The 26,154-nt window shown below is 56.4% G+C and overlaps 1 protein-coding gene across 1 annotated transcript; it reads right to left on the reverse strand.

Annotated features, from left to right (window-relative positions):
* Positions 1–18,282: 18,282 nt before the first annotated feature.
* LOC136789631 (myristoylated alanine-rich C-kinase substrate-like) lies at positions 18,283–19,439 on the reverse strand. The gene is made up of 3 exons (XM_066989935.1): positions 19,071–19,439; positions 18,750–18,897; positions 18,283–18,615 (listed from the first exon to the last, which is right to left on the reverse strand). Exons 1-3 carry the CDS (start codon positions 19,362–19,364, stop codon positions 18,497–18,499), a joined length of 561 nt encoding a protein of 186 aa, XP_066846036.1. The 5' UTR covers positions 19,365–19,439; the 3' UTR covers positions 18,283–18,496.
* Between the last annotated feature and the right edge of the window lie 6,715 nt (positions 19,440–26,154).

Below are 26,154 nucleotides of genomic sequence, written 5' to 3' on the forward strand. Positions count from 1 at the left end.
AGGTGGTGTTCTGTGGCCTTTGATCCTGGGACGTCTGTCCAAGGGAGAAAGCATTGCCTCCCTCATGGCTCCCTCGTTGCAGGCAATGGCATTGCTAATGACACTGAGGACGAAGATGTTTACTTGGTCTTCCATTTCTTTGGCAGGGGCTGCAGGGCTGTTTTTGGCAGGGTGCTGACTCTTCTTCAAATTTTGGGGCACTGCTGTGACGAGAGGTGGTGTCCTGTGGCCTCTGCTTATAAGTCCTCTGGCCAGGGCAAAATCCTTGCCTCCCTCATAGCTCCCTCATTGCAGGCTACGGCAATGCTAATGCCCCTGGAGACGAAGGCCTTTACTTGGCCTTCCATGTCCTTGGCAGGGGATGCAGGGCTGTTTTTGGCACGGTGCTGACTCTTCTTCAAATTTTGGGGCACTGCTTTGAGGAGAGGTGGTCTTGTGTAGCCTTTGCTCCTTGGACCTCTGCCCAGGGCAAAAAGCCTTGCCTCCCTCCTAGATTCCTCGTTGCAGGCTATGGCACTGCTAATGACCCTGGAGATGAAGGCCTTTACTGGGTCTTCTATGTCCTTGGCAGGGGCTGCAGGGCTTTTTTTTGGACGAGTGCTGACTCTTCTTCAAATTTTCGGGCACTGCTGTGAGGAGAGGTGATGTTTTGCAGCCTTTGCTCCTGGGGCCTCTGTCCAAGGGAGAAAGCGTTGCCTCCCTTATAGGTCTCTCGTTGCGGGCTATTGCATTGCTAATGACACGGGAGACTAAGGCTTTTACCTGGTCTTCCATTTCTCTGGCACGTTCTGCAGGGCTGTTTTTGGCAGGGTGATGACTCTTCTTCAAATTTTGGGGCACTGTTGTTAGGAGAGGTGGTGTTGTGTGGCCTTTGCTCCTGGGACCTCTGCACAAAGCAGAAAGCTTTGGCTGCCTCGTGGCTCCCTCGTTGCAGGCTATGGCATTGCTAATGCCCCTGGAGACGGAGGCCTTTACTTGGCCTTCCATGTCCTCGGCAGGAGCTGCAGGGCTGCGTGGGGCAGGGTGCTAACTCTTCTTCCAATTTTGGGACATTGCTGTGCTGAGAGGTGGTGAGCGGTGGCTTTTGGCCCCGGGTTGCTCAGCTCACTGGTGGCCCTACAAGAGAGATGCTGCCTTAGTGAACAGAGATCGGAACGCCTCTCCCTGACTGGGCAGCTCCCGAAACATCCTCTGACAGCCCTGGCTGCCAGTTTGCAGTTCTGGTTTCCCGCTGTGCCACAAGCTGGCTGAGGCCTTGGGCTGTCCCCAGCCTGGCCGTCAGTGATGGCGGGCGACCTAGACCCAAGAGACCTTTCCTTTCCTTCGTACTGAAGGAAACCTTGCAGCGAGAGTGGCTTCGTGGCTTCCCACACAGGGCCTCCAGCCCAGGGAGAAGCCACTTCTTCTTCCTCTGGTGCTGCTGCTTGAGCAAGAGGGGCTTCATTGGCCTTCCCAGGAGGGCCTCCAGCTAAAGCAGATGCTGAGGATATAGACGCTGCAGGCTCTGCTGTGGAAGGAGGCACCCTGGGCCCTGTGGCCGAGGGAGATTTGTTGCCTTGCTCGTGGTTCCCTGGCTCGTGGCTACAGCATGGTGTAGGACTGCAGAGACGATGATCTGGGCTGTCATAAAGGTCTTCGTCACAGGCACTGCAGGCATGTTGGTCGCTTCCCTGGGTCTCAGCCATTGCCGCAGTGCTGTGCTCGCTGGGGAGGGGACAGGCTGATGGCTTTGAGTCCTGAGACACTGGTGTGGGGGGAGGCGCTCTGTAGCCCTCACCTTCTCAAGCAGGGGCTAACGGAGGACCTGCTGGCCTGCTCTCTGCCAGTTTTATTCCCGTGAGAGGCGTGCCGTACCTCTCTTCCCCTGGACATTCAGCCACGGAAGCAGCTGACGGTGCAGTGTCCGTGGGCTCCAGTGAGCCAAGAGAGGCGCTTGTCGGGTGTTCTGCTTCTTCTGCTGCAGCCTTGCAGTCTACGCTGCTGGGTGAACTGCCCTATGTGTGGGGAAAGGCCTGTGGGTCCTGGAAGAGGCTGGGGAGCCTGGGGTTGATCCAGGAGGTGAAGATGACCATTTCTTCCTCTTCATCCGAACCCACAGGACCACTTTCCTTCCTGCCCCAGCCCTGGCTTGTCGCCTTGTCGCCACTCCCCTGCCTGGGTTTGACATGTTGCTCTCTCTGTTGCCCTTGCTTCTCACCCCTGTCTGGGCTAGCTGGTGCCGGGTCTCTGCTTGCAGCCATTCTTCCTGCACATAGCCGGGGATCAGGCCCTGGCAGAGCAGTGGTCCACCTGCTCTCCGCGTCTGTCTGGACCCCGGCTGATCTTGTTGCTGTCACTGTGCACCCCGTGTGTGCCAGGTCCCCCAGTGCTCCAGCCAAGGCAGATGCTGAGGATGCAGAGTCTGCAGGCTCTGCAGTGGGAGGAGGCACCCTGGGTCCTGTGGCCAAGGGAGCAGTTGGTGCCTTGCTCGTGGCTCCCCGGCTCATGGCTACAGCTTGTCTTAGGACTGCGGAAACCAGGGTCCGGGCTGTTTCATGCAGATCTTCATCACAGGCACTGGAGGCATGTTGGGCACGTCCCTGGCTCTCAACCATCACTGCAGTGCTGTGCTCGATGGGAGTGGGGCAGGCTGATGGCTTTGACTCTTGAGCCCCACGTGTCTGGGGAGGCGCTCTGTAGCCCTCGTCTTCAAAAGCAGGGGCTGATGGAGGACTTGCCGGCCTGCTCTCTGACGGCTGTGTTGCGGTGGGAGGCGTGCCGTGCCTCTCTTCCCCTGGACCTTCTGCCAGGCAAGCATCTGATGGTTCAGTCTCTGTGGACTCCAATGAGCCAAGAGAGGCGTTTTTGGGGGGTTCTGCTTCTTGTGCTGCAGACTTCCGGTCTGTGCTGCTGGATGAGCTGTACACTTTCTGGGGACAGGCCTGTGGGTCCTGGAAGAGGCTGGGGAGCCTGGGGTTGATCCAGGAGGTGAAGATGACCATTTCTTCCTCCTCATCCCATCCCCCGTGACCCTTTGGTTTCCTGCCCAGGCCCTGGCTTGTCCCCTCGTTGCCGCTCCCCTACCTGGGTTTGAAGTTTTGCTCTCTCTGCTGCTCTTGCTTCTCCCCCCTTGCCTGGGCTTGCTGGCACAGGGGCTCTGGCTGGCAGCCGTGGTTCGTTTACCTTCCAGGTGATCGCGCCTGGCAGAGCAGTCGTCACCTGCTGTCCATGTCTGTCTGGACCTTGACTGCTCTTGTTGGTGTCACTTTGCACCCTGTGTGTGCCAGATCCCCCGGTTCTGCAGGTCTTTGGCCGTATTACCAGCTTCCAGCCATCGTCTTTGCCAGGACTTCAGACACAAGGGACTGTGCTGTGTCCCACAGTGCCATGAAAGTGTCTGTGGGGCTGTGTGGGGCAGGGTGCTCACTCTTCTCAAATTCTGGGGCACTGCTGTGGGAAGAGGTGGTGTTCTGTGGCCTTTGATCCTGGGACGTCTGTCCAAGGGAGAAAGCATTGCCTCCCTCATGGCTCCCTCGTTGCAGGCAATGGCATTGCTAATGACACTGAGGACGAAGATGTTTACTTGGTCTTCCATTTCTTTGGCAGGGGCTGCAGGGCTGTTTTTGGCAGGGTGCTGACTCTTCTTCAAATTTTGGGGCACTGCTGTGACGAGAGGTGGTGTCCTGTGGCCTCTGCTTATAAGTCCTCTGGCCAGGGCAAAATCCTTGCCTCCCTCATAGCTCCCTCATTGCAGGCTACGGCAATGCTAATGCCCCTGGAGACGAAGGCCTTTACTTGGCCTTCCATGTCCTTGGCAGGGGATGCAGGGCTGTTTTTGGCACGGTGCTGACTCTTCTTCAAATTTTGGGGCACTGCTTTGAGGAGAGGTGGTCTTGTGTAGCCTTTGCTCCTTGGACCTCTGCCCAGGGCAAAAAGCCTTGCCTCCCTCCTAGATTCCTCGTTGCAGGCTATGGCACTGCTAATGACCCTGGAGATGAAGGCCTTTACTGGGTCTTCTATGTCCTTGGCAGGGGCTGCAGGGCTTTTTTTTGGACGAGTGCTGACTCTTCTTCAAATTTTCGGGCACTGCTGTGAGGAGAGGTGATGTTTTGCAGCCTTTGCTCCTGGGGCCTCTGTCCAAGGGAGAAAGCGTTGCCTCCCTTATAGGTCTCTCGTTGCGGGCTATTGCATTGCTAATGACACGGGAGACTAAGGCTTTTACCTGGTCTTCCATTTCTCTGGCACGTTCTGCAGGGCTGTTTTTGGCAGGGTGATGACTCTTCTTCAAATTTTGGGGCACTGTTGTTAGGAGAGGTGGTGTTGTGTGGCCTTTGCTCCTGGGACCTCTGCACAAAGCAGAAAGCTTTGGCTGCCTCGTGGCTCCCTCGTTGCAGGCTATGGCATTGCTAATGCCCCTGGAGACGGAGGCCTTTACTTGGCCTTCCATGTCCTCGGCAGGAGCTGCAGGGCTGCGTGGGGCAGGGTGCTAACTCTTCTTCCAATTTTGGGACATTGCTGTGCTGAGAGGTGGTGAGCGGTGGCTTTTGGCCCCGGGTTGCTCAGCTCACTGGTGGCCCTACAAGAGAGATGCTGCCTTAGTGAACAGAGATCGGAACGCCTCTCCCTGACTGGGCAGCTCCCGAAACATCCTCTGACAGCCCTGGCTGCCAGTTTGCAGTTCTGGTTTCCCGCTGTGCCACAAGCTGGCTGAGGCCTTGGGCTGTCCCCAGCCTGGCCGTCAGTGATGGCGGGCGACCTAGACCCAAGAGACCTTTCCTTTCCTTCGTACTGAAGGAAACCTTGCAGCGAGAGTGGCTTCGTGGCTTCCCACACAGGGCCTCCAGCCCAGGGAGAAGCCACTTCTTCTTCCTCTGGTGCTGCTGCTTGAGCAAGAGGGGCTTCATTGGCCTTCCCAGGAGGGCCTCCAGCTAAAGCAGATGCTGAGGATATAGACGCTGCAGGCTCTGCTGTGGAAGGAGGCACCCTGGGCCCTGTGGCCGAGGGAGATTTGTTGCCTTGCTCGTGGTTCCCTGGCTCGTGGCTACAGCATGGTGTAGGACTGCAGAGACGATGATCTGGGCTGTCATAAAGGTCTTCGTCACAGGCACTGCAGGCATGTTGGTCGCTTCCCTGGGTCTCAGCCATTGCCGCAGTGCTGTGCTCGCTGGGGAGGGGACAGGCTGATGGCTTTGAGTCCTGAGACACTGGTGTGGGGGGAGGCGCTCTGTAGCCCTCACCTTCTCAAGCAGGGGCTAACGGAGGACCTGCTGGCCTGCTCTCTGCCAGTTTTATTCCCGTGAGAGGCGTGCCGTACCTCTCTTCCCCTGGACATTCAGCCACGGAAGCAGCTGACGGTGCAGTGTCCGTGGGCTCCAGTGAGCCAAGAGAGGCGCTTGTCGGGTGTTCTGCTTCTTCTGCTGCAGCCTTGCAGTCTACGCTGCTGGGTGAACTGCCCTATGTGTGGGGAAAGGCCTGTGGGTCCTGGAAGAGGCTGGGGAGCCTGGGGTTGATCCAGGAGGTGAAGATGACCATTTCTTCCTCTTCATCCGAACCCACAGGACCACTTTCCTTCCTGCCCCAGCCCTGGCTTGTCGCCTTGTCGCCACTCCCCTGCCTGGGTTTGACATGTTGCTCTCTCTGTTGCCCTTGCTTCTCACCCCTGTCTGGGCTAGCTGGTGCCGGGTCTCTGCTTGCAGCCATTCTTCCTGCACATAGCCGGGGATCAGGCCCTGGCAGAGCAGTGGTCCACCTGCTCTCCGCGTCTGTCTGGACCCCGGCTGATCTTGTTGCTGTCACTGTGCACCCCGTGTGTGCCAGGTCCCCCAGTGCTCCAGCCAAGGCAGATGCTGAGGATGCAGAGTCTGCAGGCTCTGCAGTGGGAGGAGGCACCCTGGGTCCTGTGGCCAAGGGAGCAGTTGGTGCCTTGCTCGTGGCTCCCCGGCTCATGGCTACAGCTTGTCTTAGGACTGCGGAAACCAGGGTCCGGGCTGTTTCATGCAGATCTTCATCACAGGCACTGGAGGCATGTTGGGCACGTCCCTGGCTCTCAACCATCACTGCAGTGCTGTGCTCGATGGGAGTGGGGCAGGCTGATGGCTTTGACTCTTGAGCCCCACGTGTCTGGGGAGGCGCTCTGTAGCCCTCGTCTTCAAAAGCAGGGGCTGATGGAGGACTTGCCGGCCTGCTCTCTGACGGCTGTGTTGCGGTGGGAGGCGTGCCGTGCCTCTCTTCCCCTGGACCTTCTGCCAGGCAAGCATCTGATGGTTCAGTCTCTGTGGACTCCAATGAGCCAAGAGAGGCGTTTTTGGGGGGTTCTGCTTCTTGTGCTGCAGACTTCCGGTCTGTGCTGCTGGATGAGCTGTACACTTTCTGGGGACAGGCCTGTGGGTCCTGGAAGAGGCTGGGGAGCCTGGGGTTGATCCAGGAGGTGAAGATGACCATTTCTTCCTCCTCATCCCATCCCCCGTGACCCTTTGGTTTCCTGCCCAGGCCCTGGCTTGTCCCCTCGTTGCCGCTCCCCTACCTGGGTTTGAAGTTTTGCTCTCTCTGCTGCTCTTGCTTCTCCCCCCTTGCCTGGGCTTGCTGGCACAGGGGCTCTGGCTGGCAGCCGTGGTTCGTTTACCTTCCAGGTGATCGCGCCTGGCAGAGCAGTCGTCACCTGCTGTCCATGTCTGTCTGGACCTTGACTGCTCTTGTTGGTGTCACTTTGCACCCTGTGTGTGCCAGATCCCCCGGTTCTGCAGGTCTTTGGCCGTATTACCAGCTTCCAGCCATCGTCTTTGCCAGGACTTCAGACACAAGGGACTGTGCTGTGTCCCACAGTGCCATGAAAGTGTCTGTGGGGCTGTGTGGGGCAGGGTGCTCACTCTTCTCAAATTCTGGGGCACTGCTGTGGGAAGAGGTGGTGTTCTGTGGCCTTTGATCCTGGGACGTCTGTCCAAGGGAGAAAGCATTGCCTCCCTCATGGCTCCCTCGTTGCAGGCAATGGCATTGCTAATGACACTGAGGACGAAGATGTTTACTTGGTCTTCCATTTCTTTGGCAGGGGCTGCAGGGCTGTTTTTGGCAGGGTGCTGACTCTTCTTCAAATTTTGGGGCACTGCTGTGACGAGAGGTGGTGTCCTGTGGCCTCTGCTTATAAGTCCTCTGGCCAGGGCAAAATCCTTGCCTCCCTCATAGCTCCCTCATTGCAGGCTACGGCAATGCTAATGCCCCTGGAGACGAAGGCCTTTACTTGGCCTTCCATGTCCTTGGCAGGGGATGCAGGGCTGTTTTTGGCACGGTGCTGACTCTTCTTCAAATTTTGGGGCACTGCTTTGAGGAGAGGTGGTCTTGTGTAGCCTTTGCTCCTTGGACCTCTGCCCAGGGCAAAAAGCCTTGCCTCCCTCCTAGATTCCTCGTTGCAGGCTATGGCACTGCTAATGACCCTGGAGATGAAGGCCTTTACTGGGTCTTCTATGTCCTTGGCAGGGGCTGCAGGGCTTTTTTTTGGACGAGTGCTGACTCTTCTTCAAATTTTCGGGCACTGCTGTGAGGAGAGGTGATGTTTTGCAGCCTTTGCTCCTGGGGCCTCTGTCCAAGGGAGAAAGCGTTGCCTCCCTTATAGGTCTCTCGTTGCGGGCTATTGCATTGCTAATGACACGGGAGACTAAGGCTTTTACCTGGTCTTCCATTTCTCTGGCACGTTCTGCAGGGCTGTTTTTGGCAGGGTGATGACTCTTCTTCAAATTTTGGGGCACTGTTGTTAGGAGAGGTGGTGTTGTGTGGCCTTTGCTCCTGGGACCTCTGCACAAAGCAGAAAGCTTTGGCTGCCTCGTGGCTCCCTCGTTGCAGGCTATGGCATTGCTAATGCCCCTGGAGACGGAGGCCTTTACTTGGCCTTCCATGTCCTCGGCAGGAGCTGCAGGGCTGCGTGGGGCAGGGTGCTAACTCTTCTTCCAATTTTGGGACATTGCTGTGCTGAGAGGTGGTGAGCGGTGGCTTTTGGCCCCGGGTTGCTCAGCTCACTGGTGGCCCTACAAGAGAGATGCTGCCTTAGTGAACAGAGATCGGAACGCCTCTCCCTGACTGGGCAGCTCCCGAAACATCCTCTGACAGCCCTGGCTGCCAGTTTGCAGTTCTGGTTTCCCGCTGTGCCACAAGCTGGCTGAGGCCTTGGGCTGTCCCCAGCCTGGCCGTCAGTGATGGCGGGCGACCTAGACCCAAGAGACCTTTCCTTTCCTTCGTACTGAAGGAAACCTTGCAGCGAGAGTGGCTTCGTGGCTTCCCACACAGGGCCTCCAGCCCAGGGAGAAGCCACTTCTTCTTCCTCTGGTGCTGCTGCTTGAGCAAGAGGGGCTTCATTGGCCTTCCCAGGAGGGCCTCCAGCTAAAGCAGATGCTGAGGATATAGACGCTGCAGGCTCTGCTGTGGAAGGAGGCACCCTGGGCCCTGTGGCCGAGGGAGATTTGTTGCCTTGCTCGTGGTTCCCTGGCTCGTGGCTACAGCATGGTGTAGGACTGCAGAGACGATGATCTGGGCTGTCATAAAGGTCTTCGTCACAGGCACTGCAGGCATGTTGGTCGCTTCCCTGGGTCTCAGCCATTGCCGCAGTGCTGTGCTCGCTGGGGAGGGGACAGGCTGATGGCTTTGAGTCCTGAGACACTGGTGTGGGGGGAGGCGCTCTGTAGCCCTCACCTTCTCAAGCAGGGGCTAACGGAGGACCTGCTGGCCTGCTCTCTGCCAGTTTTATTCCCGTGAGAGGCGTGCCGTACCTCTCTTCCCCTGGACATTCAGCCACGGAAGCAGCTGACGGTGCAGTGTCCGTGGGCTCCAGTGAGCCAAGAGAGGCGCTTGTCGGGTGTTCTGCTTCTTCTGCTGCAGCCTTGCAGTCTACGCTGCTGGGTGAACTGCCCTATGTGTGGGGAAAGGCCTGTGGGTCCTGGAAGAGGCTGGGGAGCCTGGGGTTGATCCAGGAGGTGAAGATGACCATTTCTTCCTCTTCATCCGAACCCACAGGACCACTTTCCTTCCTGCCCCAGCCCTGGCTTGTCGCCTTGTCGCCACTCCCCTGCCTGGGTTTGACATGTTGCTCTCTCTGTTGCCCTTGCTTCTCACCCCTGTCTGGGCTAGCTGGTGCCGGGTCTCTGCTTGCAGCCATTCTTCCTGCACATAGCCGGGGATCAGGCCCTGGCAGAGCAGTGGTCCACCTGCTCTCCGCGTCTGTCTGGACCCCGGCTGATCTTGTTGCTGTCACTGTGCACCCCGTGTGTGCCAGGTCCCCCAGTGCTCCAGCCAAGGCAGATGCTGAGGATGCAGAGTCTGCAGGCTCTGCAGTGGGAGGAGGCACCCTGGGTCCTGTGGCCAAGGGAGCAGTTGGTGCCTTGCTCGTGGCTCCCCGGCTCATGGCTACAGCTTGTCTTAGGACTGCGGAAACCAGGGTCCGGGCTGTTTCATGCAGATCTTCATCACAGGCACTGGAGGCATGTTGGGCACGTCCCTGGCTCTCAACCATCACTGCAGTGCTGTGCTCGATGGGAGTGGGGCAGGCTGATGGCTTTGACTCTTGAGCCCCACGTGTCTGGGGAGGCGCTCTGTAGCCCTCGTCTTCAAAAGCAGGGGCTGATGGAGGACTTGCCGGCCTGCTCTCTGACGGTTGTGTTGCGGTGGGAGGCGTGCCGTGCCTCTCTTCCCCTGGACCTTCTGCCAGGCAAGCATCTGATGGTTCAGTCTCTGTGGACTCCAATGAGCCAAGAGAGGCGTTTTTGGGGGGTTCTGCTTCTTGTGCTGCAGACTTCCGGTCTGTGCTGCTGGATGAGCTGTACACTTTCTGGGGACAGGCCTGTGGGTCCTGGAAGAGGCTGGGGAGCCTGGGGTTGATCCAGGAGGTGAAGATGACCATTTCTTCCTCCTCATCCCATCCCCCGTGACCCTTTGGTTTCCTGCCCAGGCCCTGGCTTGTCCCCTCGTTGCCGCTCCCCTACCTGGGTTTGAAGTTTTGCTCTCTCTGCTGCTCTTGCTTCTCCCCCCTTGCCTGGGCTTGCTGGCACAGGGGCTCTGGCTGGCAGCCGTGGTTCGTTTACCTTCCAGGTGATCGCGCCTGGCAGAGCAGTCGTCACCTGCTGTCCATGTCTGTCTGGACCTTGACTGCTCTTGTTGGTGTCACTTTGCACCCTGTGTGTGCCAGATCCCCCGGTTCTGCAGGTCTTTGGCCGTATTACCAGCTTCCAGCCATCGTCTTTGCCAGGACTTCAGACACAAGGGACTGTGCTGTGTCCCACAGTGCCATGAAAGTGTCTGTGGGGCTGTGTGGGGCAGGGTGCTCACTCTTCTCAAATTCTGGGGCACTGCTGTGGGAAGAGGTGGTGTTCTGTGGCCTTTGATCCTGGGACGTCTGTCCAAGGGAGAAAGCATTGCCTCCCTCATGGCTCCCTCGTTGCAGGCAATGGCATTGCTAATGACACTGAGGACGAAGATGTTTACTTGGTCTTCCATTTCTTTGGCAGGGGCTGCAGGGCTGTTTTTGGCAGGGTGCTGACTCTTCTTCAAATTTTGGGGCACTGCTGTGACGAGAGGTGGTGTCCTGTGGCCTCTGCTTATAAGTCCTCTGGCCAGGGCAAAATCCTTGCCTCCCTCATAGCTCCCTCATTGCAGGCTACGGCAATGCTAATGCCCCTGGAGACGAAGGCCTTTACTTGGCCTTCCATGTCCTTGGCAGGGGATGCAGGGCTGTTTTTGGCACGGTGCTGACTCTTCTTCAAATTTTGGGGCACTGCTTTGAGGAGAGGTGGTCTTGTGTAGCCTTTGCTCCTTGGACCTCTGCCCAGGGCAAAAAGCCTTGCCTCCCTCATAGATTCCTCGTTGCAGGCTATGGCACTGCTAATGACCCTGGAGATGAAGGCCTTTACTGGGTCTTCTATGTCCTTGGCAGGGGCTGCAGGGCTTTTTTTTGGACGAGTGCTGACTCTTCTTCAAATTTTCGGGCACTGCTGTGAGGAGAGGTGATGTTTTGCAGCCTTTGCTCCTGGGGCCTCTGTCCAAGGGAGAAAGCGTTGCCTCCCTTATAGGTCTCTCGTTGCGGGCTATTGCATTGCTAATGACACGGGAGACTAAGGCTTTTACCTGGTCTTCCATTTCTCTGGCACGTTCTGCAGGGCTGTTTTTGGCAGGGTGATGACTCTTCTTCAAATTTTGGGGCACTGTTGTTAGGAGAGGTGGTGTTGTGTGGCCTTTGCTCCTGGGACCTCTGCACAAAGCAGAAAGCTTTGGCTGCCTCGTGGCTCCCTCGTTGCAGGCTATGGCATTGCTAATGCCCCTGGAGACGGAGGCCTTTACTTGGCCTTCCATGTCCTCGGCAGGAGCTGCAGGGCTGCGTGGGGCAGGGTGCTAACTCTTCTTCCAATTTTGGGACATTGCTGTGCTGAGAGGTGGTGAGCGGTGGCTTTTGGCCCCGGGTTGCTCAGCTCACTGGTGGCCCTACAAGAGAGATGCTGCCTTAGTGAACAGAGATCGGAACGCCTCTCCCTGACTGGGCAGCTCCCGAAACATCCTCTGACAGCCCTGGCTGCCAGTTTGCAGTTCTGGTTTCCCGCTGTGCCACAAGCTGGCTGAGGCCTTGGGCTGTCCCCAGCCTGGCCGTCAGTGATGGCGGGCGACCTAGACCCAAGAGACCTTTCCTTTCCTTCGTACTGAAGGAAACCTTGCAGCGAGAGTGGCTTCGTGGCTTCCCACACAGGGCCTCCAGCCCAGGGAGAAGCCACTTCTTCTTCCTCTGGTGCTGCTGCTTGAGCAAGAGGGGCTTCATTGGCCTTCCCAGGAGGGCCTCCAGCTAAAGCAGATGCTGAGGATATAGACGCTGCAGGCTCTGCTGTGGAAGGAGGCACCCTGGGCCCTGTGGCCGAGGGAGATTTGTTGCCTTGCTCGTGGTTCCCTGGCTCGTGGCTACAGCATGGTGTAGGACTGCAGAGACGATGATCTGGGCTGTCATAAAGGTCTTCGTCACAGGCACTGCAGGCATGTTGGTCGCTTCCCTGGGTCTCAGCCATTGCCGCAGTGCTGTGCTCGCTGGGGAGGGGACAGGCTGATGGCTTTGAGTCCTGAGACACTGGTGTGGGGGGAGGCGCTCTGTAGCCCTCACCTTCTCAAGCAGGGGCTAACGGAGGACCTGCTGGCCTGCTCTCTGCCAGTTTTATTCCCGTGAGAGGCGTGCCGTACCTCTCTTCCCCTGGACATTCAGCCACGGAAGCAGCTGACGGTGCAGTGTCCGTGGGCTCCAGTGAGCCAAGAGAGGCGCTTGTCGGGTGTTCTGCTTCTTCTGCTGCAGCCTTGCAGTCTACGCTGCTGGGTGAACTGCCCTATGTGTGGGGAAAGGCCTGTGGGTCCTGGAAGAGGCTGGGGAGCCTGGGGTTGATCCAGGAGGTGAAGATGACCATTTCTTCCTCTTCATCCGAACCCACAGGACCACTTTCCTTCCTGCCCCAGCCCTGGCTTGTCGCCTTGTCGCCACTCCCCTGCCTGGGTTTGACATGTTGCTCTCTCTGTTGCCCTTGCTTCTCACCCCCGTCTGGGCTAGCTGGTGCCGGGTCTCTGCTTGCAGCCATTCTTCCTGCACATAGCCGGGGATCAGGCCCTGGCAGAGCAGTGGTCCACCTGCTCTCCGCGTCTGTCTGGACCCCGGCTGATCTTGTTGCTGTCACTGTGCACCCCGTGTGTGCCAGGTCCCCCAGTGCTCCAGCCAAGGCAGATGCTGAGGATGCAGAGTCTGCAGGCTCTGCAGTGGGAGGAGGCACCCTGGGTCCTGTGGCCAAGGGAGCAGTTGGTGCCTTGCTCGTGGCTCCCCGGCTCATGGCTACAGCTTGTCTTAGGACTGCGGAAACCAGGGTCCGGGCTGTTTCATGCAGATCTTCATCACAGGCACTGGAGGCATGTTGGGCACGTCCCTGGCTCTCAACCATCACTGCAGTGCTGTGCTCGATGGGAGTGGGGCAGGCTGATGGCTTTGACTCTTGAGCCCCACGTGTCTGGGGAGGCGCTCTGTAGCCCTCGTCTTCAAAAGCAGGGGCTGATGGACAACTTGCTGGCCTGCTCTCTGACGGTTGTGTTGCGGTGAGAGGCGTGCCGTGCCTCTCTTCCAGGCAAGCAGGCGATGTTTCCGTGTCCAATGAGCCAAGAGAGACACTTGTTGAGGGTTCTGCTTCTTGTGCTGCAGCCTCCCTGTCCGCGCTCCTGGCTGAGCTGCCCTCTTCCTGGGGAAAATGTCCGTGGGTCCTCAAAGAGGCTGGGGAACCTGGGGTTGATCCAGGACTTGAAGATGACAATCTCTTCCTCTTCATCTGAACCCACAGGACCACTTTCCTTCCTGCCCTGGCCCTGGCTTGTGTCATCCTTGCCACTCCACTGTCACTCATTGTGCAACTAGAAAATAACACTCTGCATGCAGTGCAGGCACTACAAGAGGAAGTAACAAACTTGCCAAAAATAGTACTCCAGAACCAAATGGTATTTGATTTATTTTTAGCCTCACAGGAGAGCGTGTATTGTAATTAATGCTAGTTGTTGTATGTCTGTAGATCAAAAGGGGCGAATTTGACTGATCTCAAAAATATTTGGGAAGGAAACAAATCCTACACAGAGCGGCTCAAGATGACACTTCCCGGGGATTTAGAAACATTTGGGAGGAAGTGACTTTTGCGGTTACCTGAATGGAATTGGCTCAAACAGCTATTTGTTGGAATTCTAAAGATAATGGCACTGCGAATGTCATCCCCCGTGACATTGGGCCGTAATGTTGGAAAAAGAGAAGAGTGGGGGATGTGAAGAAGTGCAGAAACAGCAAGAGGAGTAAGAAAAGAAGAGGGGGGCATTGTGAGAAACAAAGTTGTGTTTTTGCAGCGGCAGGTGTTTTTGCATGGGAAAATTCCACTAACCTTGCATATTCCAAAGAGATTGTGCAGGCATGGCAGTAGCAAAGCAGTGGGAAGTACATTAGGCAGATAAAGGGAAGGTCCCGCTGTCCCAAAATAAGGAGGGTAGCTAACACAAACAGGATGAGCTGCGCAAAATTAGTAGAAAAAAAATAAATCACGGGCCCTCTAGTCACGAGAGATGAAGGAAAGGAAAAGGAGAAATGAAAGGTTGGTCAAATAAAATTGTACATATATGGTATAGAAAGGCGTAAGTAGTTGTAAACCCGTAGTACTCAGCCCATGAGGAAACAGGGGAGAAGTCAGGTGTCGGGTAATAGGGAATATAAGGTTATGGTATACTTTCAGTGCGCGTTCCTGCTCGCAGGAGGCCCACCATTGCAATTGTGAATAAAATAGCTTTACAGAAGACCCTGACTAAAAAAATATTGAGATTTTTCTCACACTGGGACGCTGTCCTGTGCCTCCCTGTGATGCTTCTGTGGGTGCTGCAAAGCTCCCTGAGGGCCTCGTGCCCACCACGCACGCTGTGCTTACCTGGCACCCAGGAACCAAGGGAGAAGCCACTGCTCCTGTTTCCTCAGCTGCTGCGGGGCTGAGAAGATCGGTGCTGTCCTCCTTGAGAGGCTCTGCACTCAAAGGAGAAGCCACTTCTTCTTCGTCTGGTGCTGCTGCTGGACCAAGAGGGGCTTCACTGGCTTCCTCCACAGGTTGTCCAGCCCAGGGAGAAGCCGCTTCTCCTTCTTGTGCCGTTGCTCCTGGAGCGAGAGGGTCTTTGCTGACTTCGCACGCAGGGCCTCCAGCCAAAGGAGAAGCCACTTCTTTTCGTTCTTCCTTTGGTGCTGCTGCTGCAGTGAGAGGGGCTTTGCTGGCCTCCCCCACAGGGCGGTATTGTTGGTATTAAAATGATAAAGGCATTGCATATCTGTCATCCCCCTGACTTGGGAAGAAAAATATTGTGCCCTAATGTTGGAAAAACTCAAGGATGGAGGATGTGTAGAAGTGCAGAAACAACAATAGGAGTGAGAAAAGAAGAAGGGGGAATTGTGAGAACCAAAGTTGTGTTTTTGCAGTGGCAGGTGTTTTTGCAGTGGAAATTTCACAGAATCACAGAATTGTTGGGGTTGGAAGGGACCTCGAGAGATCATCGCGTCCAACCGCCCTGCCAAAGCAGGTTCCTTAGAGCAGGCTGCCCAGGTAGGTGTCCAGATGGGCCTTGAATATCTCCAGAGAAGGACACTCCACAACCTCCCTGGGCAGCCTGTTTCAGTGCTCCGTCACCCTCACCGTGAAGAAGTCCTTTTGCATGTTGGTGCGGAACTTCCTGGGCTCCATCTTGTGGCCATTACGCCTTGTCCTGTCCCCACAAACCACTGAAAAGAGGTTGGCCAAATGCCTCTGTCTGCCACGCTTCAGGTATTTATAAACATTGATAAGATCCCAACTAATTCCACTAACCTTGGGCAGCTCCCGACCGGCAGCTCTGACAGCCCTGGTGGCCATTTTGCACTTCTGGTTTCCCCCTGTGCCACAAGCTGGCTGAGGCCTTGGGCTGTCCCCAGCCTGGCTGTCAGTGATGGCGGGCGGCATCTAGACCCAAGAGGCCTTTCTTTTTCTTTGTGCTGAAGGAAACCTGCTGTCTGGAGAGACAGTGCCTCTTTTCTCCAAGTACTGCAGGGTTCCATTGTAAGTGACATGGCCTCTCACTTGTGGGCCCCGTTTTTCGCATCATTTGTGAGGGGCTTCTGCATCCCCCCGGATCACTGGCTGTGGCCAGGGCTTCCCCCCAGGATGTCTGGGCAGGCCCATGCCGGTGGGCAGGCTCTGGGTGGGCCTTGTCCCCTGCAGGGGCAGGCGTCTGCCCCTGAGCCCACATCCCACGAGCAGCTCCTGCACTCGTGGCTGCCCCTGCCCGGGGCGCTGCCGCTGCTTCTGGAACCTTCCTGCAGCCTCTGGCAGCTGGCGCCTGCTTGGCGGCTGCACGTTGGGCTTGGCAGCCTGGGATCTGCGGGCCGTGCCAGCCTGCAGCACGGCATTGGCAGCCTTGTTGCCCCACAGGGCCTCCAGCCCATGGAGAAGCGAATTCTTCTTCGTCTGGTGCTGCTGCTTTAGCAAGAGCGGCTTCACTGGCTTCTCCCACAGGGTCAGCAGCCCAGAGAGAATACACTTCTCCTTCTCATGGTGCTGCTTCTGCAGTGAGGGGGGCTTCAGTGGTCTCCCCCACAGGGCCTGCAGCCAAGGCAGAGGCTGAGGAGGTACAGTCTACAGGCTCTGCTGTGGGAGGAGGCACCCTGTGCCCTGTGGCTGAGGGAGCAGTTGGATGAGCTGCACACTTCATGGGGAAAGGCCTGTGAAGAGGACGCTGAAGCTGCTGATTCAGAGAGAACAGCCTCCTTGGCGTCCCACGCAGGGCCTCCAGCCGAGGGAGAAGCCACTTCTCCTTCTCGTGGTTCTGCTTCTGCACTGAGAGGGGCTTCACTGCTCTCCCCCACAGGGCCTGCAGCTAAAGCAGAGGCTGACGGTGTACAGTCTACAGGCTCTGCTGTAGACAGTACATTGCTTCTTTCTTCTTTCACCTGCTCACTGGTGGCCCTACAAGAGAGATGCTGCCTCAGTGAACAGAGAGAGAAATGCCTCTTCCTGACAGGGCGGCTCCCGATACAGTCCCTGTCAGCACTGGCGGCCATTTTGAAGTTCTGTTTTCCCCCCGAGCCACAAGCTGGCTGAGGCCTTGGGCTGTCCCCAGCATGGCTGTCAGTGATGGCGGGCGGCTTCTAGACCCAAGTGGCCTTTCTTTTACTTCGTACTGAAGGAAACCTTGCAGCGAGAGTGGCTTCGCTGGCTTCCCAAACAGGGCCTCCAGCCCAGGGAGAAGCCACTTCTTCTTCCTCTGGTGCTGCTGCTTGAGCAAGAGCGGCTTCACTGGCTTCTTCCACAAGGTCAGCAGTTCAGGGAGAATCCACGTCTCCTTCTCCTGGTGCTGCTTCTGCTGTGAGAGGGCCTTTGTTGGTCTCCCCCACAGGACCTCCAGCTAAAGCAGATGCTGTAGATTCACATTATACAGGCTCTGCTGTTAGAGGAATCACCCTGTGCCCTGTGGCCGAGGGAGCAGTTTGTGCTTTGCTCTTGGCTCCCAGGCTTATGGCTACAGCACGGCGTAGCAGTGGGTTGTACGTTAAGCAGATAAGGGGAGGGTCCCGCTGTCCCAAAATAAGGATAACTAAGATAAACAAGACAAGCAGTTGAAAATGAGTAAAAACAAAAATCACAGGCCCTCTAGTCATGAGAGATGAAGAAAAAAAAAAACGAACAGGAGAAATTAAAGGTTGGTCAAATAAAGTTGTACATATATGGTATTGTAGTAAGCATCGCGTAGTTTGTGAAGCTGTAGTGCTCAGTCAATGAGGAAACAGGGGAGGAATCAAGCATCAGGTACTAGGGAATATAAGGTTATGATATACTTTTGCTGGGCGCTCCTGCTCACCATAGTCCTGCTGTTGCAATTGTGTATTGTATAGCTTCACAGAAGACTCTGTCTGAAAAAAATATTAAGATTTTTCTCACAGGGCACAACAAGCCCATGCAGCGCCACAGGCTGAGGGAAGAGTGGCTGCAAAGCTGCCTGTCGGAAGGGACTGTGGGGGTACTGGTCGATAGCCAGATGAGTATGAGGCAGCGGTGTGCTGAGGTGGCAAAGAAGGCCGTACCAGGATCTGGTACATCCTGTCTTGTACCAGAAATAGTGTGGCCAGGGAGGCCACAGTAGGACAAGGGAAGTGATTCTCCCCCTGTACTCAGCTCTGGTGAGGCCGCACCATGAATACCGTGTTCAGTTTTGGGCCCCTAGCTGCAAGGAGGACGGGGAGGTGCTGGAGAGTGTCCAAACAAGGGCAAGGAAGCCGGTGAAGGGTCTAGGGAGCAAGTCGTGTGAGGAGTGTTGAGGGAGCTGGGGTTACGTAGCCTAGAGAAAAGGAGGCTCGGGGGGGACCTTATCGCTCTGTACAAGGACCTCAGAGAAGGTTGTAGTGCCATGCGGGTCAGTCTCTTCTCCCAAGCAACAGGCGATAGGAGAAGAGGAAAAAGTGGCACAGGGGGAGGTTTAGGTGGGTACTAGGCAAAATGTCTTGAATTGAAGGGTTGTGAAGAATTGGAACAGGCTGCCCAGGGAAGTAAATGAGTCACCATCCCTGGAGGTATTCGAAAGCCATGTGAATCTGGTGCCTAGGGACATGGTTCAGTGGTAGACTCGGCGGTGCTAGGATAACGGTTGGAGGTGATGATCTCTGAGGTGTTTTCCAACCTAAGCGATTCCATGATCCTGTAATTCCATGACTGTGACAGGCCCAGGGTGCCAGGTTGGCATGGCCTGCATCACTCTTTCTCCTGAGATCAACGGCACAGAGAGGAGCATTGGGGGCAAAAGTCTGCCTGAGCTTTTATTCACAGCAGAAAGCAGCCGCAGCTGAGCTGAGGCTGGGGGCAGGATGTGGTGGGGCATCTGAATTCCTGGGGCGCTGTCCTGTGCCTCCCAGTGATGCTTCTGTGGGCACTGCAAAGCTTCCTGAGGGCCAGCTGCCACCTCCAAGCACCGTCCTGGTGCTGGCAGCCGGGCGCCGCTACTCTCGCTGTCCTGCGATGCAGCTGCAGCAGAAAGCCCTGCGCAGAGCCCGAAGTGCCCTCCTGAGGCGGGAGGGCCGTGGCTGGCGCGCTGGGGCTTGTGCGAGGTCAAGGATGCCTGTGGGGGAAAGAGAGGTGTAGGTTAGGGCCTGAGCGGGGGCTGGGCAAGCCTTTCCCCCCCTTCAAGGCCTTTCCCAGGGAGGGGTGGCCCAGGACCAGCCAGCCCCCCGGCGCGTGGTGCTGCCAACCTACCTAGTCCTTGGTGCTGCTCGCTGCGCTGAACAGGCCCGGCCAACAGACCCTGGGACGGTGCTTGTGCCTGGGACGTTGCTGGCTCATCCGCTGGCATGTCTTTGGTGCAGGAGGAGGACTGCGCTTGGCCTCCCTGCTCGGCGGCAACCTGCATGGGGAGAGCAAGAGCACAAGCAGGTGATGAGAGGGATGTCAGCCCTTGTGCCTGGGGCGTCTGGAAATGGAGAGCAGCAGACAGCTCCCCAGCACGCACACCCCACGTGCTACTTCTGCCTCTGGCTGCCCTCGGTGCCCGGTGCCCACCACTCGTGCTGTGCTTACCTGGTGCCCCGGAACCATAGCCAAGGGAGTAGCTGCTGCTCCTGCTTCATCAGCTGCTGCTGGACTGAGATCTGTGATGTCCTCCCTGAGAAGATCTGCAGTCACAGGAGAAGCCACTTCTTCTTGTGGCGCCGCTGCTGCAGTGAGAGGGGCTTCCATGGCTTCCCCTACAGCACCTCCAGCCAAGGCAGAGGCCGAGGATGTACAGTCTACAGGCTCTGCTGTGGGAGGAGGCACGCTGGGTCCTGTGGCCGAGGGAGCAGTTGGTGCCTTGCTCGTGGCTCCCTGGCTCATGGCTACAGCATGGCGTAGGACTGCAGACACGATGATCCGGGCTGTTTCATACAGATCTTCATCACAGGCACTGGAGGCGTGTTGGGCACGTCCCTGGCTCTCAACCATCACTGCAGTGCTGTGCTCGATGGGAGTGGGACAGGCTGATGGCTTTGACTCTGGAACCCGGCATGTCAGGGGAGGCGCTCTGTTCCCCTCGTCTTCAAAAGCAGGGGCTGATGGAGGACTTGCCGGCCTGCTCTCCGCCGGTACTGTTTCAGTGAGAGGCGTGCTGTGCCTCTCTTCCCCTGGACCTTCTGCCAGGGGAGCAGCTGATGGCGCAGTGTCCGTGGGTTGGGCCAAGAGAGCTTGTTGGGGGTTCCCTGCTTCTGCTGCAGCCATCCCTGTCCACGCTGCTGTGCTCGATGGGGAGTGTGGGTCCTGGAAGAGGCTGGGGAACCTGGGGTTGATCCAGGAGTTGAAGATGACAATCTCTTCCCCACGTGTCTGGGGAGGCGCTCTGTAGCCCTTGTCTTCAAAAGCAGGGGCTGATGGACAACTTGCTGGCCTGCTCTCTGACCGGTACTGTTGCGGTGAGAGGCGTGCCGTGCCTCTCTTCCAGGCAAGCAGGCGATGTTTCAGTGTCCAGTGAGCCAAGTGAGGCACTTGTTGGGGGTTCTGCTGCTTCTGCTGCAGCCTCCTGTCCACGCTGCTGGCTGAGCTGCCCTCTTCCTGGGGAAAGGCCTGTGGGTCCTGGAAGAGGCTGGGGAACCTGGGGTTGATCCAGGAGTTGAAGATGACAATCTCTTCCTCTTCATCCGAACCCACAGGACCACTTTCCTTCCTGCCCCGGCCCTGGCTTTTCTCATCCTTGCCGCTCCCCTGCCTGGGTTTGATGTGTATCTGTCCCTGCTGCCCTTGCTTCTCAGCCCTGTCTGGGCTTGCTGGTGCAGGGTCTCTACTTGCAGCATGCCGCTTCCTGAACGTGCCTGGTGATCAGGCGCCTGGCAGAGCAGTGGTCCACCTGCTGTCCATGTCTGTCTGGACCTGGACTGATCTTGTTGATGTCGCTGTGCACCCCGTGTGTGCCAGGTCCTCCAGTTCTGCAGGCCGTTGGCCGTGTTCCCAGCTTTGCAGCCATTGTCTGCAGGACTTCAGACAGTGGGACTGGCTGTGTCCCTGCAGTGCCGTGAAAGAGTCTGTGGGGCAGTGTGGGGCAGCCTGCCGACTCTCCTTCAAATCCTGGCCACTGCTGTTAGGAGAGGAAACCAGGTGTTCTGTGGCCTTTGCTCCTGGGACCTCTGCACAAGGGACTGGAAGCTCTGCCTCCTCATGGCTCCCTCATTGCAGTGCCTGTGCTAATGACACTGGAGACGAAGGCCTCCTACTGGGTGTTCCATGTCCTCGGCAGAGGCTGCAGGGCTGTTTTTGGCACGGTGCTGACTCTTCTTCCAATTCTGGCCACTCGTCTGTGAGGGGTGGTGGACAACTTATGCTGGCCTGCTCCTGGGACGTCTGTCCAAAGGTGAGAAAGCCTTGCCTCGCTCATGGCTGCCCTGGCAAGCTACGGCGTTGCTAATGGCAGTGGAGACAAAGACCTTTACTGGGTCTTCCATTTCTTCGGCAGGGGCTGTACAGGGCTGCTTTTGGGCGAGTGCTGACTCTTCTTCTTCCCATTTTGGGGAAAGGCCTGCTGTGGTGAGAGATGGTGTTCTGTAGCCTGGGGTTGGTCCCGGAATTGCAGGCTGACAATCTCTTCCTCTTCATCCGAACCCACAGGACCACTGTTGGCTCCCTCGTTGCAGGCCCTGGCGTTGTCTTATGACTGTGGAGACTGAAGGTTTGTACACTGTGTACTCCATGTCCCTGCTGCCCTTGCTTCTCAGCCCTGTCTGGGCTTGCTGGTGCAGGGGCTCTGCCAGCAGCCGCCTTTTCACTGAAGACAGAGATGCCTGGTGATGGCGCCCTGGCAGAGCCTCTGGTCCCGGGTGGCCTGTGCCTGTCTGTCTGGACCTGGACTGCTCTTGTGCCCTTCGCTGTGCAGCTGAAGATGCCAGAGGCCTCCAGTTCTGCAGGGGCAGCTTGGCCGTGACCCTTTCAGATGACGATGTCTGTGCTGCAGGCACTTCAGACACAAGGGACTGCTGCTGTGAGTCCCGCTGCCTGAAAGAGTCCTTGTGGGGCAGTGCTGGGGCAGACGGATTCTCTCCTGCCTTCACCTGTGGCACTGTGTGGCAGTGTCTTCTGTGGCAGCTTTGCTCCTGGGACCTCTGCAAGAGAAACTGAGGAGAAAGGCCGGGTTACTTTGGTCATTTCTGCCATTCCCTCCACGGCCCCCCTAATGGTGCTCTGTGAGCTGCCCTGCAGTGGCCCCATTCATGCCACTGGCAGGAAGGACCTTTACGCACAGCGGGAGGCTCGGCTTGCCAGGGTAATGCCCTGCCTGTCTCCGCCTGAATTCTGCTGCCTGCTCGTCGGAGGCTGTTATGGGCTGCTCCTGGGATGTTCTTCCAAAGGAACCTCCTCGCTGGGGCTCGACCTGGTTCCGTGGCAGCTGCCAGTGTGACGCACGCTCTCTGGGCACAAAGACCGCACTGGCAGCCTGTCCGCATGGAGGCTGACAGGGCAGCTCCTGGTTGCGGACAGCCAGGTTGAATTAGGCCACGCTGCTTCTTTGTGCCCATCTGGGCACTGCTGAAATGCCAGGGCCACATGGGCTTTGGCTGTAGCCTTTGGTCCCGGGTCGGCTGCCTTCATGGAGAAACCCCAGGTTTGGGAATAACTGTGTCCGGTGCAGGCTAGAGGTGTTCAGGGCCAGCTGGCCAGCTTGCTCCATGTCCTCGTCAGGCTCCCATCCTGGTGGGCCACGTCTCCGTGCCGTCCCCTCACGCTGCTGTCCCTGTCTTGGTCCCTGAGCCTCAGAAGCCTGGCGCTGGGCTCCTGTACGCTCTGCTGCCCTTCCTGCAGCGGGCTGGGAGGCTGATTGCTGCTGCTCCATGGTACGCTCCAGGTCCCTTTCAGATGACCGATGTCTGTGCTCCAGGCACTTGCTTGAGCTGCTGCTGCCTGCAGTCGCTGCTCTGCCTGAGAGTGAGTGGGCAGCCCGGGCTCGGGCCTTATAAGGGATTCTCCGTTGCCATGGGTACCCCTCCGTGTCACAATGGCCTTTGGTGACTTGCCACCGCCCACGCATCACAAAGGCCGGGTTACTTTGGGACACCCAGGGACACCGTCTCACACGGCCCCCTAATGGTGCTCTGGATGAGCTGCACCTCAGGCTCCTTCCAGCCAGTGCCCCCGGCTCAGCCCCAGGTCAGGATTTCTCAGGGGAGCTCAGCTTAGCTCCCTAACTGCTCCCATCAGCTGCCAGCTGCCTGTCTCCTGCCGGGAGATTGCTGCCTGCTCGGTCGGAGGCTGCTGGGTAAAGATGTTCTTCCTGGCTCTTTGCCTGACTCCCCACACATCAGCAGAGCACGCTGCCAGTGTGACACCCATCAGGCAGGCCCTGGCAGTGCAGTTTGAGCAGGAGGACGATTAGCAGGGAATCCTCCCGTGTCCGGGCAGCCAGGTTGAATTTGCCCTGCTGGCTCTAGTGCACTGTGAAGGCACTCCCAGAGAAGGCGGGCACCAGGGCGGAGCCGGTGGAGCTGGCAGAGGTTGCTGAAGGCGGGTCGGCAGGGCTGCATGGAGGAAACCCCAGGTTTGGGAATAACTGCGTCGGCGGGAAGATTCCCAGCTGCTCGCTGCTTTCAGAACAAGCCGTGGAGAACCGTTCTCAGCTGGCATCCTGGTGCTCTCCATGCTGGTGTTTAGCCCGTCAGCTGCTGTCCCTGTCTGAAGCAGGTCCCTATGAATGGTTAGATATTGTCTAATTGTCTGGCCTGAAAAGCCATTAAAAGGAACTTCACTATTTTGGCCACAATGCGGGTCTGATGGAAATTCCGGCTTTAAGTTTATATGTAAACAATAAGACTCCTTTTTCGGAGGAGGAATCAAGTTATGCTCCCTCTAATCCTAATATTGCACCGGAGGCAGCAGTAGCTGCACCAGCAAGGAAGTATATGTGTATGTGTTTGAGCCAAAGTATTGTTGTGAAGTGAGTGACTCCTCGAGCAACTCGGCCAGAGACGATACAAAATAGTCTGGTTATTTTTCTAAGTGATATATCCTTGTAGCATGAATGAGAAGTTTAAGGGGCCTCTCTGCGTGATCGCGTGATTGTGCTGTGGGAGTGAGACGCAGCATCGCTGCGAAGCGAGCGCGGAGTTCCGATCCGTGGTTCGTTATTCTCCGTGAGGGGAACGGCCGGAGATGAACGAAGCGCATGACAGATCGAAAAGGAAGTGTGTTTTATCCAAGTGTCGATTGGTGGTGCCCACTACGTGGGCCCGGTGGCGTATCTTGTAATCCTATTTTGTTCTTAACCATTTTGAGTGTGACAAAGAGGAAGGCAGGAGCGTTATCTAAGTAACAGTTTAGAAGTTTTTGTACAGCAGATACAACATGAGAATCCTGTAACCGGATGGCCTGTCCCGAATGGCAAGGGGTGGTACTGGCTATGCGGCAATACATCCAGGAAGGTGTTGCCCCTTGGCTGGAAGGAAGCTTGCAGCCTGGGGGCAATAATTCCAAATGTTCCTATTATTGAAGACCCACAATGCCAAAGCCCCCTTGAGACCGCACGCAGAATTAAGAGGACTCCAGATAATCCTCTAGTAAACTGAAACAGGGAATTTCACTCATTGTGCAACTAGAAAATAACACTCTGCATGCAGTGCAGGCACTACAAGAGGAGGTAACAAGCTTGCCAAAAATAGTACTCCAGAACTAAATGGTATTCGATTTATTATTAGCCTCACAGCAGAGCGTGTACTGTAATTAATGCTAGTTGCTGTATGTCTGTAGATCAAAAGGGGCAAATTGGACTGATCTCAAAAATATTTGGGAAAGAAACAAATCCTACACAGAGCGGCTCAAGATGACACTTCCTGGGGATTTAGAAACATTTGGGAGGAAGTGACTTTTGCGGTTACCTGAATGGAATTGGCTCAAACAGCTATTTGTTGGAATTCTAAAGATAATGGCACTGCGAATGTCATCCCCCGTGACATCGGAAGAAAAATATTGGGCCGTAATGTTGGAAAAAGAGAAGAGTGGGGGATGTGAAGAAGTGCAGAAACAGCAAGAGGAGTAAGAAAAGAAGAGGGGGGCATTGTGAGAAACAAAGTTGTGTTTTTGCAGTGGCAGTTGTGTTTTTGCAGTGGAAAATTCCACTAACCTTGCATATTCCAAAGAGATTGTGCAGGCATGGCAGTAGCAAAGCAGTGGGAAGTACATTAGGCAGATAAAGGGAAGGTCCCGCTGTCCCAAAATAAGGAGGGTAGCTAAGACAAACAGGATGAGCTGCGCAAAATTGGTAGAAAAAAAAATAAATCACGGGCCCTCTAGTCACGAGAGATGAAGGAAAGGAAAAGGAGAAATGAAAGGTTGGTCAAATAAAATTGTACATATATGGTATAGAAAGGCGTAAGTAGTTGTAAACCCGTAGTACTCAGCCCATGAGGAAGCGGGAGAAGTCAGGTGTCGGGTAATAGGGAATATAAGGTTATGGTATACTTTCAGTGCGCGTTCCTGCTCGCAGGAGGCCCGCCATTGCAATCGTGAATAAAATAGCTTTACAGAAGACCCTGACTAAAAAAATATTGAGATTTTTCTCACACTGGGACGCTGTCCTGTGCCTCCCTGTGATGCTTCTGTGGGTGCTGCAAAGCTCCCTGAGGGCCTCGTGCCCACCACGCACGCTGTGCTTACCTGGCGCCCAGGAACCAAGGGAGAAGCCACTGCTCCTGTTTCCTCAGCTGCTGCGGGGCTGAGAAGATCGGTGCTGTCCTCCCTGAGAGGCTCTGCACTCAAAGGAGAAGCCACTTCTTCTTCGTCTGGTGCTGCTGCTGGACCAAGAGGGGCTTCACTGGCTTCCTCCACAGGTTGTCCAGCCCAGGGAGAAGCCGCTTCTCCTTCTTGTGCCGTTGCTCCTGGAGTGAGAGGGTCTTTGCTGACTTCGCACGCAGGGCCTCCAGCCAAAGGAGAAGCCACTTCTTTTTGTTCTTCCTTTGGTGCTGCTGCTGCAGTGAGAGGGGCTTTGCTGGCCTCCCCCACAGGGCGGTATTGTTGGTATTACAATGATAAAGGCATTGCATATCTGTCATCCCCCTGACTTGGGAAGAAAAATATTGTGCCCTAATGTTGGAAAAACTCAAGGATGGAGGATGTGTAGAAGTGCAGAAACAGCAATAGGAGTGAGAAAAGAAGAGGGGGGAATTGTGAGAACCAAAGTTGTGTTTTTGCAGTGGCAGGTGTTTTGTGCAGTGGAAATTTCACAGAATCACAGAATTGTTGGGGTTGGAAGCGACCTCGAGAGATCATCGCGTCCAACCGCCCTGCCAAAGCAGGTTCCTTAGAGCAGGCTGCCCAGGTAGGTGTCCAGATGGGCCTTGAATATCTCCAGAGAAGGACACTCCACAACCTCCCTGGGCAGCCTGTTTCAGTGCTCTGTCACCCTCACCGTGAAGAAGTCCTTTTGCATGTTGGTGCGGAACTTCCTGGGCTCCATCTTGTGGCCATTACGCCTTGTCCTGTCCCCACAAACCACTGAAAAGAGGTTGGCCAAATGCCTCTGTCTGCCACGCTTCAGGTATTTATAAACATTGATAAGATCCCAACTAATTCCACTAACCTTGGGCAGCTCCCGACCGGCAGCTCTGACAGCCCTGGTGGCCATTTTGCACTTCTGGTTTCCCCCTGTGCCACAAGC

The sequence above is a fragment of the Anser cygnoides genome, chromosome 1 (genome assembly GCF_040182565.1).
Source record: "Anser cygnoides isolate HZ-2024a breed goose chromosome 1, Taihu_goose_T2T_genome, whole genome shotgun sequence".
NCBI lineage: Eukaryota > Metazoa > Chordata > Aves > Anseriformes > Anatidae > Anser > Anser cygnoides.